The 15,519-nt window shown below is 34.7% G+C and overlaps 1 protein-coding gene across 1 annotated transcript in view; it reads left to right on the forward strand.

The window, feature by feature from the left end:
- The window catches only part of LOC306883783 (AF4/FMR2 family member 2-like), a 237,431-nt gene that overhangs the window by 168,082 nt on the left and 53,830 nt on the right, over positions 1-15,519 (forward strand). The window contains 1 exon segment of the mRNA XM_079439265.1: positions 1,626-1,663. Coding sequence (XP_079295391.1) covers positions 1,626-1,663 — 38 coding nt within the window.

A 15,519-nucleotide genomic window follows, 5' to 3' on the forward strand; every position in this document is an offset into this window, starting at 1 on the left:
GAACGTGCAGATTAGCTCAGGAAATGAATCTCTATGAGTGAAGAGATTGTTTTTATATTACGCTAGGGCACTTTGTGTTAGGATTTCTTTGACAGACATTACATAATATAATGTTTCCAAGTCAAATTAAATTATAATTCATAATCAAAGCTTCATTTTTTTTTTTTTTGGACTGTTTTATCAGAAATCAGCTGAATGTTAATTCATCAACAGTTGTGCTATTTCATGCTCAATGAGTTTAAATGACAGAATTCACTAACAAATACTATAGCAATATTTTTTGTTTTGTTTATTGTTTTGTTTTGTTTTGTATCATGTAAATATGAACAAACAATTCAAATAATTACTGGTCTTTTTTAAATAAAATGTGTTTGGTGTCATGGAAATACTATGGACAGACAAATACCATGTGTTTTTTGGAAATAAAATGTATTTGTTTTGCTTTTTTGTTTTTTTCATGTAGCATGAAATACTTTTGATAAATGCTGTGGACTTTTTTAAATAAATCATTTACAAAGGATTTATTTATTTATTTAGTTTATTTTTATTTTTTTTAAGTATGTATTCATTTATTTATTTTTGTACCATGTAAATATGAACAAACAATACAAACACTTACTGGACTTTTTATTTATTTATTTATTTGTTTTGTTTTGTTTTGTTTTGTTTTGTTTTGTTTTGTTTTGCATGTAGCATGAAATACTGCTGACAAATACTGTGGACCTTTTAAAAATAATTTACAAGTTATTTATTTGTTTGTTTGTTTTAGTGTTGTTTTGGTTTGCACCATGTAAATATGAACAAACAATACAAACAATTTTTGGACTTTTTCAAATAAAATACGTTTTGTTTTGTTTGACATGTAGCATGATGAGAAATACATACTTTTTTTTTTAATTAAACTTTGTATAGTATTTAAATATCAGAATACCATGGGGCTTTGATCTATACCTAGGAATTGAGCTTCCTGTACCATGGTATATATTATCATATATTATACTACCTCATTATATACCACTTTATATCTCCAAAATAATACTAGTACAAAATACCAATACTAAAATACATGAATGTGTATTTAAAGTAACAGTAAAGTAACAGAGAGAAACATTTGAACATCCATGACAATCCTAATTGGTACTAAAACAGACTTTTAAAAAATATATATTTTCATGTTTTCATGAGATCCATCCATATATGCTTTTGAATTTCATTTTTTAAATGGGCTGTCAGAGGTAATACAAGTTAATTGACTGTATTTGTTTTACTACTGCTGAGAAAGCCCTAGGAAGCACTACAGATGCTTCTGAGCAACATGAATTACTGAACACTGCTGTGAACACAAGAAATCACAGGAATTTACAAATGCTTTGCCTGAGTAGAATCTCCATCCTAGAAAATCAATATAGATTTCCTCAAGCAACACTGATCTACTGTTTCTGGTCAAGCTTAACTGTTCTCTCTAAGTATTGTGCTCTCACATAAACATAGAGCAAGTAAGCCCATAAGGGAAAACCAACAAACACTCAAATATTGTGATCTGCCTGTTTTGCTGTGTTTGGATTTTCTTTCTTTCTCTGCACGGTATCGACCTTTAATCTGATGGGCTGTTGTCTTATTCACAGGCCGCTGAGAAGCCCAAGCCCAGGAGCGCTCCTCTCAAGTAAGTGGCTAATCAAGTCCAATTCATTTCTTATTCTCTGCTGCTGCTGGTGTGGCTGCTGGGTAAACAGCAGGTTATTTGTAGAGACGGAGCTCAGGAAGTAATCGCTTGCATAAAGTGCTGGAGATGCTGATGTGGATGATATAACACCTTGCATCATTCAGTACAGAATCTAGCTTTTCTCATTACATTTTTACATTTATATAAATTTAGTTGATTTGTTTCAAAATGTAATTTATTCCAGGAATTCAAAGCTGAATTTTCAGCATTATTACTTCATTCATTATTATTGGTACTCAATTACTAGTAATGGCATCACTGTTGAAAACATAATCGCAAATAACCAAAATTCAAAATAACCACATTTATTTGAAATATAAATATTTTGTAATATTGTAAATGTCTTTACTGTCTACTTTTAATCAAATTAATGTTTTTACTATTAGCAGGGAGGGGAAATGATAGAGAAATGTTCTTGCACCCAATTGGTATATAAGCATATTCAAAAACATTATATTATATGTTATGTTTTACCTTTGACTGGTAGTGTATGCCAAATGATGTGTGTTTATTATACTTTTGTGAAGTCTCGTTCATATAGTGCCTTATGTCTGTTTATTTGTTGGCTCCCAAAAGCCCAGTGCTGTTTCTAATGTAGATCTTCTAATTATTTTGATTCCCATCTTCTCCCGGGATCACATCCGTTCACTAGCTTTAGTCAAGGACACGCTTCCATAGCATTACAGTACTCCTACATTTATTTCCATCAGCATTTAATCTGTAGTGGTGGTCCTGATGGCTTGGGATTGGGAACAGGAGGTGCAAATGGGGCCTCATTAAGGAGACAGAGAGAAAGCATAGCCTACAGCCGTGTTCCCGCAGTGACAATCTGGGACTGGAGGAGCTGGAAGCGTTTGTGGGTGTGGGGTTGAGAGCCAAAGTTTCCAGGCTCCGAGTGAGGGGCAGAGGTCCGTCCCAGCTGCAGTTAGTGAGGTGAGCGGAGCGGGGGATTGTGGGTGGTGGTTTAGCATGGTTACAGTAATAGTGGTTAAGAGCACTGAGTGGATTTGCAGGAAGTTTTAAATGTGATTGTGTATAGTAGTGGAAGTGGAAGCATGTTGTATCTATTGTTATGAAACAGTGGTACCAACGATGTAATTAAATGATCAATAAACAGGTACATTTATTATTGATTTAGTATTCTTTAGTATTAAGTATTGTTTTAAGTGATTGATTCATGGTCTCTTTTTTTATGTAATATAATCTTTATTTAAAAACACATTTTTTACATAACATTAAGTTAGCTATTAATTATTGTTTAATCAGTTTTTTTTAACATAAGGTTTTTATTTAGTGCATTTTGTATGTCCATATTTTACAACTGCTGCTGTATGAAATCATGTGACAGTAAAGATATGTATAATGCCACAAAAGATTTATATTTCATGTTTTTGTCTATTCATCAAAGAATTCTGAAAAATGTCAAACATTTTAATCCCCACAACTGTTTTCAACATGAAATGTTTCTTGAGCAACAAATCAGCAAATTAGAATGATTAATAATAATACTAATGCTAAAAAAAATTAGCTTTGCCATTACAGGAATAAACTAATTTTTTGAATATATATTCATATTTGAAACAGTTATTTTTTGTTAATAATAATAATAATGTCATTATGTTAATAATGTTTCACAATATTTATGTTTTTAATCAAATAAATGCAGCTTTGGCAAGCATAAAAATGTATTTATCTCCATTTACTATCCCTAAACTTTTGAACGGTGTTGAGTGTTTATATTATTAACTTCTTGAAGTCTCAAATCATTGCTTGAATGGTACTCGCGTTGGAACAGCCTGTTGTACTTTAATTATCATGGAACTGAGACATTTGTGAGACGTCTGCCAGGACCTGTGATGTTCCTGTAGGTTTGCCCCAGTTTCAGCATTCACACTCCTAACAATGAAATATACCCATTAAAACATCCCCTACAGTTCAGCCCTGGGCTCCGTAGCGCAGCAAACTGCCTGCATGACTGCCTGCCTGGCTTTCACACGGCCCTGAGACTGCTGCTCCCTCGAGCTGGGAAGGCCTGGTAGCAACAGCTAATCCAGAAGCAGGCACTCTGTGCTTTAAATCTCAGCTAAAAAGCCAGACACACTGTGAAAATCACTGGTCATTCTGTGCGTGTAACTATTTTCTCGGGCCACATCTCACTCTTGGAATCTTTCCCACTGGAGACACTTGCTGACAGTCACACCTTGCAATTGTTATGTCATCAAAAGTGGTGCGCGACACCACAAGTGTTATAAAAATAAAGTCTGCTTTAACACGACACTTAGAGAATGATACATACTTTCATAATATATTACAAGGCAACATAAATGCAATGTAATGTGGCACTTGGCTCTTGGTTGACATGCTTTTCTTACTCTCTGATTGGCTCTTACTGTTTCTTGTACTTATGTTGAGTGTAAAAACATTTTAAAATTAACATGCAATCAAAATCAACCTAATTTACTCACAAATACATGATTCTAGTCTTACTGGTCATGACCAACAGTACACATCATTTCAAAACAGTGTTATTTTAATACTAATTATGGATTGTAGTAGTTATCAATATTTTGAATTAGATTTTATAGATTTTCATTCATTCACTCATTCATTCGTTAACATTCATTTATGTTTATTTTTATTTTGGCAGTCTATGTTTTCATTTAAGAACTTTAAGTTTAAGCTTTTTATAAGTAACACTTTAGGATAATGTCCCATTAGTTAACATTAGTAAATGCATTAACCAGCATCACTTAACAAGAAGAAACACATGTGTTACTATATTTATTATATAGAATAATATATATATATATATATATATATATATACAGTGCTTGAAGTGGAAAAACAGAAGTGCCAGTACTCACCCGATTAAACAGAAGTGCCAGTACGCACAAAAAAGTGCAGGTACTCTAAAGGCTAAACTGCGTACCGGCCCACTTCAAGTACTTTATCTATATATATATATATATATACAGGGCCTAAAACTAACTTTTTGCCACACCTGCCAATGGCCGGTGACGTGATAAAATTTACGGCTAAAATTTGTTTTTCACCGGCCATGAAACTCTTTTTGCCGTTTTTTTCATTTTTCATTACAATGTTTTTCATTACAATGTTTTTAATTTGTGCTGCTACTGGTGTCTCTATTAAATGCATTTTCTCTCAATTTTACCTATTAATTATAGCCATTCGACATTACAGTATAATTTAAAGCCATTATTTTTAACATTTAATAGGCTCTGAAATATATAACAACTTTTAATTTAAGTGATTTTAAAACAATCTTCACATAAACTATAAATTGTATATGCATAAACTATACAGATCAATCTTTATCCAAGCTACAAAAGTTAATCAGCGACTAGAACAGTCCAAGGATTTCTCTTTTTCTTTTGTTCTTTGATTGACAGACTTCAGCAGGTTTCACTTAAAAATCAGCGCTGCCGCTTTAAAACCCGATGCACATGATGCGGATCTTTACGGTTATTTAAGACTTTATAACTCATTAGAGTTATAAGACTATGTTTACGAGGTAACTCGTAGGCGGCGTAACCCCAGGTATGTGTCGCCACATTCCCAGGTTATGAAGAATCAAGAAGGGAAAAGTTAATCTTCCGAAATGAAGCAGCAAATTCTTCTCAGGTAAAAAGTTAGAACCGTGTTTAGGACCAAGCTGGCCATCACACTGCTCTGACCTTATCAGCCCGTTTGTATAATATTCTTTGATTTGCGCTTGTTGCTTATGACAGAACAGCATCGTGATGATCTTGTCTTTGGAAAATATTATTTTATTCGCTTATGTCAGAAACGGCGAATCTCTTTAAAACTGGCTGTTGTTTTCACTACATTGCATTGTTATATTTCATAAAAGTAGTACCTGCCAACTGACGACTGACACTGTTACATGTACTTGTCAACGTCAATTTTTACTCGCATTTGGTGCTTAGCGAGTGTTCATTTTAGGCCTTGTGTGTATATATATATATATATATATATCTATATATGTATGTATGTATGTAGAAACACACACACACACACACACACACACACACACCATTTAATCTATTACTATTTTTTATTACATTTCAACTTTATTTCAATTAGCATTTATTTTTTTATTTCATTTACATTTGTGTCAGTTAGCAGTGCTGTTTTAAAGAAATTAATAAAAGCATGTCCCACCCTCATTTTATAAAATAAGTGGGTTGTGAATGCTGCTCCTCTCTCCAAAGCTAATATCAAAGGTTTGCAAATAAAAGTGAAATGACTGATTGAGCTACACAAAGCAGACAGTCTAATTATCATCAGAGCGCTGTGCAGATTCATTGTGGTGTTTGGCTCTGTGTTGTGAGAATATTCCCTGTGCAACTTAATACCACCTTGCCTTTGATAAACTTACTGGCCTGGATTGCCTCTGAAAATGCCTTTTAAAAATAGTAACCCAGCTCAATAACTGTCAGTTTGATTTAGGAGGCTAACTCGAGGAGTTTGCTTCTTTGTTACGTGTATTTCGTTGTACTTGAGGTTGGACTCGCTGTTTATCCGATGTTCAATCTACTGCTATAGATACGCTTTGATCAGAATCCCATATTCCAGAAATTATTTTCCTCACCTTTCATTTGGAGAATCCTCCAGTCTCCTCCACTTAGTCTCACGCTTTTCTTCCCACCTTTTCACCATTTTTTTCTCTCTCTTTGCACAGCTTATCACATGTTTTGAGTCTATGTAAGGCTACAGTTATCTAAAGGTCTTGTTTTTCCCTGGAGCCCAAGCCTGTTGTTAGCCTCTGTGCTGGAGATCTGACCTCTCAAACACACCCGACTCCTTCTGTCTGTTTGGACAGCTCTCACTCCCCTCGCAGGTCAAAGCGTTGGAGACCAGGGCTCATAGCAGCAGCGCGAGCCAGTATGGGAGGATTTGATACTGCTCCTGCCTTTGACATATGAGGGTGGCTGTTCACCAGTCTCGTAAATCAAGCCTGATTTCTTATGTATGGTTCTAAACAACAAGAGACCAACAATTTGCTGTTTGTGCTATTTAAAGAAAATGGTAGATTTTTGTGTTGTTAAATTATTTTCTATTTTTTATTTTATTTAAATGTTTTATTTATTCCTTTATTTTATTTTATTATAGGTCTTTTTGCCACTTTTTGCGTATCTTGTCAGTGTCTGCACTTGCTTGGCCATTTTTTGTGATAAACAGGAAAGTGGGTCCAGCTGAATTCAAATAGTGATTTGTTAGATAGGTATACAAAAGGTTATTATACCGCGGCAGCCGTCGTGTAAAGCCCTCCTCGTGTGAAGACCGAAGAGTGTAAAGACCATCGACTCTACCGGACAAGGACACCGGCAAAGGATATAAGCACCGCTTTTTATTTTTCCTCTTTCCTACAACTTGTTTCACTTCTGTTTCAGTTTTAATATAATTCAGTTTTTATATAAGTTGTTGTTGTTGTTTTAAAACGTGTGCTTGGCTCAGTGTTGATGTCTGTATAGGTTTCTTTATTCAGTTTTAGTTTTATTTAATTTTAGTTATTTTAGTACTTCATACTATATGGAAATGAAATAATATATATATTGAATTTATTTTATATATATATGTATATATGGCTGTACATACACATGTAGTTGTTTTTTGGTGTTTGGCTTAGTTTTATGTTAGAAGCATTATTATACTCATACCTTTTGTTGCTTTAATGCGTCGTGTTTCCTTCAGGAGCATCAGTGAATGTTTGAACCTTTTTTAATTGTTGTGTTTGAGTCCCTCAATCATCCTCAGCGTGAAAACATGGATCTCAAAATCATACAGTCACTGCTGGAAAGGGTTCAAATATGCAAAAGATGCTGGAAAACTGAAGAATCTGCAGGATTTTTCTGAAGAACAGTGCTCAGTTTAACTGTTCAGAACAAACAAGGGACTCATGAACAACCATCACAAAACAAAAACACAGTCGTAGATCATCCAGGTAACCACACACAGTATTAAGAACCAAGGGTTCACAAACTTTTGAAGGGGGTTATTTTAAGATAGATAGATAGATAGATAGATAGATAGATAGATAGATAGATAGATAGATAGATAGATAGATAGATAGATAGATAGATAGATAGATAGATAGATAGATAGATAGATAGATAGATAGATAGATAGATAGATAGATAGAATGATTAGAATGATTTCTGAAGGATCATGTGACACTGAAAACAGGAGTAATGATGCTGAAAATTGAGCTTTGATCCCAGCAATAAATTGCATTTTTAAATATATTCAAATAGAAAAAAAGTTATTTTAAATTGCAAAAATATTTTACAATATTGCTGTTTTTACCCAAATAAAAGCAGCCTTGATGAGCATAAGAGACTTCTTCCGAAAATATTATGAAAATCTGACCGACCCCAAATTTCTGAATCATTTTGTATATGCTGCTTTAAAATTTGGCCAAAAATTATAATTTAGCATAATTGTATGTTTTGTAGCAGCCTTCATGTCACTTTGTTGTGTGCTTTACAGTACCATGTGGCCTCTTGAAATACAGGGGCCATTTTTTTGCAGTAAGGCATTAAAACATTGTTTGGAACGAGCGGCGATGATGGCGATACGGCAGCTGATATGATACATAGCATAGTGAGCCGAGGAGACATGAATAATGATAGAGGAGAAAATAGAGGGAAGAGAGAGGGGGGCGAGGGGGGGGAGCGTGGTTTTTTTTTCCTCTGTCTCCATCTGCCTCTCTTTTTCTGCCGGCCGGAGAAGCGCCTGATGTATTTGCTGCTTGGTTGCTCTCAGAGATTGCTATCAGCCAAGACTCGTCTGTGGAGGTAAACTCAATACGCATATTTTTCCCCCTCCAACCTTCATAACATTTACTTTCAAGCCCTCTGATTTGGCGTGTGTACGCACGTGTGAATTCTTAGAGCTCTAATAGTGTGCGATTTGAAAGTGTGACCGTCCGCTTTGGCCTTCCAGAGATGCAATACAAATGTAATGCAAGATGAACCAATCAATAGAGGTGTAATGTTGAAGCCAGGACCTCGGTTTGTAGATGTGTTTTCAATAATAAGAGCGAAGCGCAAAGCCAATCATCATTTGCCTGCAATCGTACGCCGAAAATGAATGTTGATGTTTCTGGCACATTCGAAGAGTCCAGATGGTGTTTCGAGAAACGGTTAAAGTCGCTCCACTGCAACACGACTTAATAATCAGTTTGACTGACATGATATCACTGTGCGAGCTACTGATTTAAAAACTAGTTGTCAGCTATGTATAACATTTAAATTCTCACTTCATGTACCCTGTCAATACAACATTATGAGGAATGGCAGATGGTGTTTTACTGGAAGCAGCGTTAGTGTAACACTTTCCTTTGGATATACTGTCTCTGAATCACTTCATGCAAAATATGGTTTGTTCAAATTTTGCATTATGTTAGAGCTATGGCCGATGGTTAGCACAAATGCAACTACAGAGTCCTGGATGGTATTTGATGCTGTATACCAGGTGAAATGTGTCAGCTGCTAATGATTTAACTTTACTATTTATATTGCACCAGATATGTATGTAAGGTCATGAGTGGGCAGGACAGCTGTATGATATTTACAGCTGAGAGTGATGAAAAAACAGAGGCATGTACAAATACAGAAACTAGTCAAGATAAGAAGGAACTTAGTGAATAAGGGGTGTTTACCAGGCACTTTGTGATTAATTGTAATTATTTAATGTAGAATGCAAGTGATGTGCAGTCACAGCTGTGAATGTGGCTCATCCAATCAGAATTTAAAATTAAAACGATCAGTTTTTACAATTTAACATATATGAATGTAATATTTTGTTGTTAGGGTAATTTGACATTAAGTAACATCATAAAACATTCAATAAATCACCCAAAATTGTAAATGTAAAAAGTAAAATTAAATTTTATTTGTATTAATTTATGAATTATTATTATTTTAGTAGTAGCATTCATTTATTAATTATTATTATTTTATGTAATTAATTCAATTACCATGTAAAATGACTAAGCAGCAATTTATATATATATATATATTAAAACTTATTAGTAAATATTTAAAAAATAAAATATCTGAAAAAAAGACAATATTATAGAAAATGTTGCCATGGCAACTAACTGAAATTGATAAATATTAAAATTTTGAGTTGAAGTACTAAAATTGCTTCAAATAAAATTTTATTAAAAATTAATACAAAAGTTAGGTAGAAATATATAAAAAATGGGAAATACACACAACCAAATTACAAAAAACTTTTACTTTTAGTCATTTAGCAGACGCGTTTATCCAAATAATAAAAAGTAAATAAAACTAAAAGTCAAAACTCTGTAAATACTCTATACACACATTTAAGAAAATAAAGAAATTCAATAAAATTGACAAATGCATACAACAACATTTCAATACTAAACATTTAAATGAAAACAAAAAAAATGAGCTAAAAACAATTCAAAATATTAAGAGCCGGGGGGGGGGGGGGGCCTCTTAATATTTTGAATTGTGTATTAATTTGTCTTCCGGGAAACATGCAAGTGTCTTCTGTTGCTTCCGAAGGGCAGTACTAAATGGAGAAGAAGAAAAAAAAAACATATTTCAACAAAATAAGAAAAATTTGGACATCTTCCTCCTGTTCAAAAGATTTAACCCCCCCGGTTTTCACAATTCTAAGCCAGCCAAATATGTCTTATTTTACCAAACACGCTAAATGTCAAACTCTACTGGAATCAATATCCCGTGAGCTTTGTGTAAGGAGCGCTATTTGTATGGTGTACGTTCTAAATCACTCACTTTAATGTCAGTTAATATTAAAATGATATTAACCCACAAGGAATAGATCTGTTTTGTAGCTCTAGATTAATAACATTTCCACATGAGTTGTGGAAAAACTTCCCAGTGTTTCCCATGTAAACTTTCAGTCCAGAACGTACAACCATGAGTCTGTGTGTGAACTGTTCAATTTAAATCAAGTTCACAGCAAAAGTTCTTCATTCGATGCCATATCAGTCAGAACTTACAAGATTTATGGTAATGTTATGGATGGACAAGGTTTTATCATGGGTGGAATAATGAAAAAGAAAGCCTCAGAGGTATTCCAGTTTTACAGCTTATACACAGATGATTTTTAGGGTTGAGAAAGATAGTCATCTTTTATCAAACAGGCATGAGAGAGAGGGATGGTAATTACTCTACCTGACCAGGGCGATGGAGGTCTTATACATCCGACGGTGGCAGGCAGCAACATTTAATTACTTTACTCAATGGAGGGCCCTCTCAGCTATTTCATGCATTAGGTTGTAATAGGCTCTGCAGGGGTTCCTCAGTGACAAGGCACCAATAACTGCAGTTTAATCTCTCGACTGCATATCCCAGCTGCAGGTAGCAGGGTCTTAGTCAGTTGGGTCATCGGTCAACCCGCCGCTAATACAGACTCGACTAGGCAGTCTTTATGGGAATGTCCTCTGACTGTCACAGTCAAAGATAAGAGCTTGTTTCAAGTGGTTAAGATTTCTGGTGTCTTTATGAGCTGATGTGAACTACTGAGGGATTCTGAGCTTGACAGAATTTTAGGAAAACATCTGTTTTCAAAATCACCGTCACATTCAGTGAAAGTCCACAACATCCCAGCACCTCAAAATAACAGCTAACTGTTATTTACAGGGTTTGAGTTTTCCGATTTTAAGAGTTGTTCATTTCTTCTCTCACTCTCATAATTAGTTTGACAAGACATGTCGAGCATAACATATCCACCCCTCGCATAAAATAGCTTAAACACTTTTTAGCTACATATAGAAAATATAGAAGCCTTGAGATGCAAAATTAAAATATTTGAAGTGCATTTTTGAGTTTTTTTTTTTTTCTGGTAAACAAGAAAAAAATTAAATTCCCAGCAACGAAATGGGAAATGTTTTCTCCGGTGTTTTTTTTATTATTATTATTTTTAATTTTTTCCTTTAACAGCATACTGTAAACCAGTGGTTTTCAACCAGGGGCCTCAAAATGACTATTAAATTTATAAATTTGTCGAATGAGAATCTGGAATCACAAAATGATTCAAAGTATATTAATTACAAAGTAAAAATAATTACAGCAGAAATACAAGACGAAATATGAGAGGCCTTCAAACATTATGTTATACAATGGGGGTCCTAGTTAAAAAAAAACACAAACCTGGAAGAGCAAAACATGAAAAATGTGTGTCAACTTCAGCCCCTGAGGATGCACTGATATTTTTTGATTGATTGATATTTTGTATGCTGTTTGTAACAACAATCGAGCCCCACCCTCCCAAAAAAATACTAATAAATAAATAAAAGATTTTTCTTACATTTCTCGATTTTCAGTAGATAAAGTTACATTTTCACTGAATGACTCCCCCATCTTACCTCTAACAAGAAGTAGTTTGCGAGAAAGATAAATCAATGACAGAAAGTCTGAAAATATGACACAGATATGAGAGAGAAATAGAGAAGTAGAAACAGATAGTCTACAAGCAGGGAAACAGACACTGTCTGGAGGGTACTATGTTTCAACATCGTCTTGTGTCATGTGATATCTGTCAGTGTCAGTTGTCTTTAAAGTCAAACCGGATTCTTTAGAATGAGAGGAGGAGAATTCCACTTAAATAGACTGATGTCTGACCCTGTATAGATAAACACGATAAAGTTTGCGTTTCACTGCAATCAGTCACACAACTTTAACTGGGCTCCATCTAGACTGGGATCAACATTATTCTACTTATCAAGAAAGGCCTGTTCCGACTGAAGCCTAAAGCTCTATTCACACCATAAACATGAAATATAATGATAACTATATTAGTATCAGTATTCCACACCAGTGCATGATAATGTTATTTATTTTAAGCGTGTGCTGCAGTTTAGGTGCGGCGTTAGAAGTGAACCTCCATGCCTACTTTTTCCTAAAAATCCTTCACATTGTACAAATTCATATGAAATATGAATGTTTTCCCATGAGAAAAAAAAAACTATTTTAGAAGAAAAAGTCTTTATATTAACCTAATCTTAATTAAAACATTAAAATAAAGATGTAGGATATTAAACCGAGTACGTTTTTGAGTTTATTTGTTTATTTCAAGTAAAGTACCAGAGATATAAATCATCTTATATAGAAAGGCCTTCAAATATTGTCTAGATGGATTTGCATTCACGTACTTTCATGAACTTTTGTTACTTTCCGATATATTTTGGGCCTTATTGTGAATGTTTTTGTCCATTTCAGCTGTATTTTTCAAGCTTAATATAGCGATTGATATTAATATTAATGTTCGTAAAAGATAATCTTGTCTTGATTACTTCCTTACAGACTCAACAATGAATTGCACAATATAAACAACAGATTCTCTGTTGCTTGTATCTGGCAGTTCTTCAACAGCTAATGATGTAACTCTGTACTGGACCTTCTTACACTGAGCATCAAACGCATTATGCGATCTCCTTCACGTCTTTTTCAACATTAGATTGATTTAACTGTCAAAATGCAGAAACATTCAGAAGATATATCACCTTTCAAACTATGGAATCTGGAGTGAACAATGGAAAAATGTCCAAAACCAATGAAAGTTACAGTTGATAAATCAACTATCGACTCAATTAAGCCTTAATCTCTGTCAGATATCTTACCGTCCAAGTCCAAAAAGAGCAGGTGGTGGACTCCGCTTCCAAAATCAAAGAACAAACTGTTCCGTCTTTCCTCAAACTGCTTGTTTTTGCCAAGGATTATCCATCAATTACAGCAGATGCTTGCTATTCTTATTTCTGTAACATTACTCCAACCGAATTACGTTACTGAAATATATGCAGTGAGAGGATACAAGCTATAAACAGAAGTCAGAGTGGAGCTATGCTTTTAGTAGGTGATTTATAGTTTATTTTGACAGGATGTATTAATAAATCAGCTTGCAGTCGTAGGACTAATGCTGTAATGAAGTCTCAGCATGAGTTCAGAAATCCTCGGGTTTTCGTAAATGTTGGAATTTGGATAAAACAGTAACTGCCTAAGTTAATAGTAAATATGTTCACTACACTTACAATTTTCTGGAGTAAATATGAATAGTATTTTGCTAAGGTGTTCTGAATAGTTGTTAGGCAGTTATATGTGGTTCCTAAGTGATATTTTGGTCACTAAATATGGCTCAGGTCATTCCTTCACTGAACAAACGTTTTTAGTCCTTCACTGACACAATAACATTTTGGCAGAACAGAAAAATACAAACTGAACATATGAAGACTATCACTGTCTTTGAGATGAATAAAATACTTTTTAAAAGCTCTTGCTCCCTTCATCCTAACAGCAGAAATTGATCGATTGCGGGACCGAATGTATCACGCGAGGGAAAGTCTATTGGCCCTGATGCTGTCCTAAGGTCTGTAGAAATGGATATGTGTTTGTAAGTGCAGTGCCGACTTTGAATTTTTCTGCTGACTGTGGGGTTGATGTGCTCTTGGCAGTTTGAGCTAATTGGTGCTCGCCGCTTGGCAGTCAAGTCGCCCTCACAGCTGGCCCAGAGCTCAGCCCTGTGTCCAGCAGCCTTTGATATTGATATAAATGTAACTCAGACCTGTCAAGTAGTTAAACATACACTCCCTCACACACAATCTTGTCTAAAACCTTGTGCTGTCATTCAAAAAAAACCTGGCTCTCCACTTGACCTTGACCTGCAGCATATACATTTTGACCCATTGGGTTCCATTCAGCTTGCACAGCTGAGATTCCCAGCTGCCTGCATGGAAAAGCGTGATAGCATGGCATTTAAAATTGCACTTTCAACTCAGGGTGGAAATTTTTGAACCCGACTTTACCAGATGTGGAAATATGGTGTCAGAACTTTGCGGCACCCAAAGAGATGTGCACTGTTAATAATACTCATTAAGTTTGTAAGCAAATTGCCATTTTGTTTCTTTCTACACTATTTTCTAATCATCAATCAACAGAACGCAGAACAGAACGGTCATAAGCCGGAGAGATTAAATTTTCCCAACCCAGACTCATTGGAAAAACGTGAGACATTTATGCAAAATGATTATGTACTTTTTTTGACACTTTCAAAGTGAAATGTCCAGGGAGCGACGCTGAAAGCATGTCCAGATTTATCTGAAACAGATGAATGTGAATGTGGCATTGTTTTGTTACGCAGGTTGTTGTATGTATCATGGCAGTTTGGAAATGAAGTGTCCGGTGAGTGGTGTTAAAGGCTTAATGCTCACGTATACACTAAACCTGACCCTAAACCTTAACAATATTGTGAACAAAAGCAAATGTGAGATAAAAACTTGCTTTTACAAGTCTTTGAACTCTTTTATCATGACTTGTATTTCATAGAATTTGTACTCACATGCTCTGCATTGTAAGTGTAATGCTCTACCGGGTGCGCAAGCGAGCAAGTTTACTTTGTCGGAAAAGCCATATGGTGCTGATTATGTCATGCAGACATCAAAATGTTTTTGCAAAGAACCGTATAAATATAAATCTTTATTAATCCATAATTTTCCCTGTATTAATTAGTGTAAAAAGGAATACAAATTTGGGGTGTTTTACTCTCACTAGTGTAATTTCAACCGGAAACTACAGTGAATTGTGTGTTTTGCAAAAATGTTGTTAGAGGCTTTTTTTTTTATGAGCCTATGTTGAATATGTCATATAGAACTTTGAATGGAGCGTGGCTTTAGAGGCCTTCCAAATCCAATTCCAAAAGTAAAACTGATATTTCATTGCTCAGTTAACTTTGTAATCCTCATTACAGTTTGACAGGGGACTCACATCTGAGGCAGCTGC

The sequence above is a fragment of the Barbus barbus genome (genome assembly GCF_936440315.1).
Source record: "Barbus barbus genome assembly, chromosome: 17".
Classification (NCBI taxonomy): domain Eukaryota; kingdom Metazoa; phylum Chordata; class Actinopteri; order Cypriniformes; family Cyprinidae; genus Barbus; species Barbus barbus.